The 3,521-nt window shown below is 38.5% G+C and overlaps 1 protein-coding gene across 1 annotated transcript; it reads left to right on the forward strand.

The window, feature by feature from the left end:
* Nucleotides 1-1,024: 1,024 nt before the first annotated feature.
* Nucleotides 1,025-2,402, forward strand: LOC108745460. Its single transcript, XM_018481622.1, has 2 exons — nucleotides 1,025-1,356; nucleotides 1,920-2,402. The coding sequence occupies exons 1-2, from the start codon at nucleotides 1,177-1,179 to the stop codon at nucleotides 2,244-2,246; spliced, it is 507 nt and encodes a 168-aa protein (XP_018337124.1). The 5' UTR covers nucleotides 1,025-1,176; the 3' UTR covers nucleotides 2,247-2,402.
* Nucleotides 2,403-3,521: the final 1,119 nt, after the last annotated feature.

Consider the following 3,521-nt stretch of genomic DNA (forward strand, 5'->3'; position numbering starts at 1 on the left):
ACATGGCCGTACGCCGTCGTTAGTAATTCTAATCTTTTTTGTTTTTTTTTATTATGCAAATGCGGTGCTTGCGTGCGGATATCACCGGGCTTTTGCGATCGCGTGCGAATTTCTTGGTACAACGTATCGTCCACCGTTATTAGCGGTGCGGCTTATCACGGCACGTATATATGATTGCATAACGATTCCGATTTTTCAGAGCTTATTGCGCACTGTGTACTTTCGTTTGCGGCTGATAACAATTTGACGATCAATCACCATAGTAATGTTCTCGCGTACGCCGTCGTTCTTTTTTCCTTTGTGCGATGACTAATTTGCTCTACTCCGGTTAGGGTTGTAAAAAAGAGGTTTGCACCCTCATGGGGTTGATACCCGATGCGAGTGCATCCGGCCGGTGGTGATGTATTATTCAACGGTTACCTTTTTTTTTTTCATGCGCCAAGAAAGTAATGCCTATCGTAAAGTTGACTGATTACGAGACAAGGAGGGCGAAAATGCGCAGAACGCGCCGATACAGGCTCGGGCAAAGTACGAAAAAAGAAGATAATTTGTACATCCCAGTTTTATGCATTGCATAGGCGCGGTTATAATGCAGCGGTCTGACATCACATTTTTTTTTTAAACCTAGCAACACGCTGTGCTCTTAGTAGTAGTTGTGGCACTTTTTCACGTTTTACTTTTTCTCTAACCTATCCCGCCATTTAATATTTTTTTTCCGCGTGGACAACTTCTAACACACACATACATACATATATATATATATATTTAAGCTTGTTGAAAAAGCTACGTTGAAAAGTGTTAAATTATTTGAATATACGTTATACGAATTGCACATGAAGTAATAAATTATTTCTTAATAGTTGATCGATTACTTTTATCCAAAGAAAGTTAATTTGATATATGAAACCAATCAAAAGTTAGATTAAAAATTAGTATTTCCAATTTCAAAGACTGCTTTCAGAAAGTTATTTCGCGTGAAAGTAACTTCGACTCGATAGTAGAAACAAATGATGGAAATGATCGATAGTGACGGCAATTCTTTGACAGCAATCGCGGAGTAAATTTTTCGTGTCGATTACATTGTGGGAGAGAACCCCGTTTCATATATTTTTATATAATAATATTAGCGTTAAATTGCTGATGTAATTTGCATGCACTTCAACGATTATTACGAAAATGGCAAACAAGGAAACAAAAACTGGGAGAAAGAGCAAAAGGGTAAAGCCTATAAAAATCGCTGCTCTAGTCGTCTCAGCTATACAGGATCTTCGCGAAACTAAGGGCTCTACACCTAAAAAGATTACAGGATATATTAGTTACGCTTCAAGCATACCTGAACAACGAGTTAAACGACAAGTGAGCGGAATCTAGAATCTTATTTTTGTGCAAAATTTTAATATTCGTCCCAGTAACAATTATTCTATGTATTTTCAATTTTAACTGTAATTATTTAATGTTTGCTGTGAATAACGCATGCAGCGTATATTATATTAATGTACGCCTGTAATGTTTGCGATTTTGATTGGCCGAGTGCTATTAAACATCTTAACAACACATATTGATGCAAAACCGTCGTTTCAAGCAAAAAACGATAGCGTTGATTGAAATCAACGTCAGCAATCCTTTTTAGTACTTTTTTTATTTTTACATGTCAATCACTGTCGCAGGCATGCGTATGAAACGGCGTACGAGTGCCAAGTTCACGTCAATTCGTTCAAATCGTTCTGAATAACGATATTTTAATGGAAGAAATTTGGGAATTTATGATGGTTCTCTTTGTTTTAATTAGAGAAATTGAAGATTGCGTAATTGCGCCACTCCAGACTTTGACGATTGCACTCGATAGTTGATCTTTTGCATTGTGCTTTCGCACAATCCGTTTTTATCCTAAGCTTAACACAATTTCCACGATAAATTAGGTGAAGGCGGCTTTGAAGCGAGGCGTGGAGTATGGTATTCTGCGACGATACCGCGGTCATTACTTTCTTCCCACTGGCGACGAGTTGGATCGCGCGAATCGCATTGCTATACGATTTGCAAAATTGTCGACACCCGCGCCAACTACATTCGCCAAGTCTAAAATCAAGTCTTCCCGGAAGATGAAGAATAGTAAGAGACCCCAAAGAATTGGTAATAAAACGCGAAAAAGTGAAAAAGTTGAGAAAACCCGCTCCCCCACTGTCTCAGCCAGTTCGAGTTTGACGAACGAAATTGCCAGTGACATTGCCAGTCCGAGAACTGAGTAAAATTATTTCACAATTTGTACAGCTTCAGGAAAAGATTTTTTTCGTGTTATATGACATTAAAGTCCTGTTCTGCGTCCTTTTTATTCTACTGCGTAACGTGCGTTTGTGCATAACTGCTATCAATTTTTCATTAAGCAGAGTATAAAAGTGATTTATTGGCAATCAATTGATTGATATAAATTTTATATGATTGTGTTTGTGTATAAATGAATCTATCTGAAATGTTACTGTATTGTATCGAAATATTGCTAAATAATAAGAAGATATATTACAATATTTAAGAATGATATACGTATTGAGTATAACGGAAGTAAGCATGATAATTTATTGCGTTTCATTCGTTTATAAGTTATTAGAATAATATTTAAATGGTAAATAATCGTATTTGGGACAGAGTTTCATTGCTACTGAAATTTTAATATCTTTTAGCAGAGCGGGATGAACGGTAGTATTGGGGACAATCAATCGTGGGAGACGAATCAATCGTTTTCTATTACAACGGTATATCGATTTATCCGACCTGACGTCCCACCGCTTCCGCTTGCTCGCGCTGTGGCAGAATTAAGTGAAATGAGGAACGAGGTTTTTTTTCGTAAATTGCACCGGAGGCAAGACGACCATTTATAAAAGTTAGGAGCTTCTTACCCGGACCGATAAACTTAATAGCTTCAGAAATTTACGGGGTTTGGCATGCTGAGGAGAAAATTTTGCGCGCCTCTGTTTTCTTGCGATCGATCGCTCGCTACTTCTTCCTTCTTTTATTGGATACATCCACGCCATTACGCCCGCGAAATAATTTTGTTCTCACTCCGTCTTGCATCTCCCCCTTTTCCCTCGCCCCCCCCTCTCTCTCTCTCCTTCTCTATGTATACATCTTGTAGTGCAATATCTTCGATGAAACGTATTTACGGCGCCATGACGGCGGATTTAACGGCGGGTTGTGTAAGTTACGTTTCCTATGACTATGCGAGAAAACGCAATATAAATCGTAAAAGACGCGAATAATAGTTCGTCGATGATACAAATGCAGTAATGCAACATCGGTCGATATAGCGTATTGAATGGAAAATCTGGTAATTACGATCGATAACTTCGCACGTCGCAACATGATGTTGCTTCCGCTATCCGATAATGCCTGGATTAATTTGATGCCGGGATCGAATAGCCGCATAATTACGTTCGCACGGCTAATGTCGAAGTGCATTCTCTACTTCAAGACTCTTCTGATATTGCAGGAAGCTCACTTATCAGACTTAATTCAACTTTACAGATAGA

Source organism: Trachymyrmex septentrionalis, unplaced genomic scaffold (genome assembly GCF_001594115.1).
Source record: "Trachymyrmex septentrionalis isolate Tsep2-gDNA-1 unplaced genomic scaffold, Tsep1.0 scaffold14, whole genome shotgun sequence".
In the NCBI taxonomy this organism is placed as follows: domain Eukaryota; kingdom Metazoa; phylum Arthropoda; class Insecta; order Hymenoptera; family Formicidae; genus Trachymyrmex; species Trachymyrmex septentrionalis.

Excerpts from the sequence above, each read along its gene's own strand:
- LOC108745460 (XM_018481622.1), top strand. The coding sequence starts at position 1,177 with ATGGCAAACAAGGAAACAAAAACTGGGAGAAAGAGCAAAAGGGTAAAG. Across the intron at positions 1,357-1,919 it reads AACAACGAGTTAAACGACAA|GTGAAGGCGGCTTTGAAGCG; the intron begins GTGAGCGGAATC and ends ACGATAAATTAG.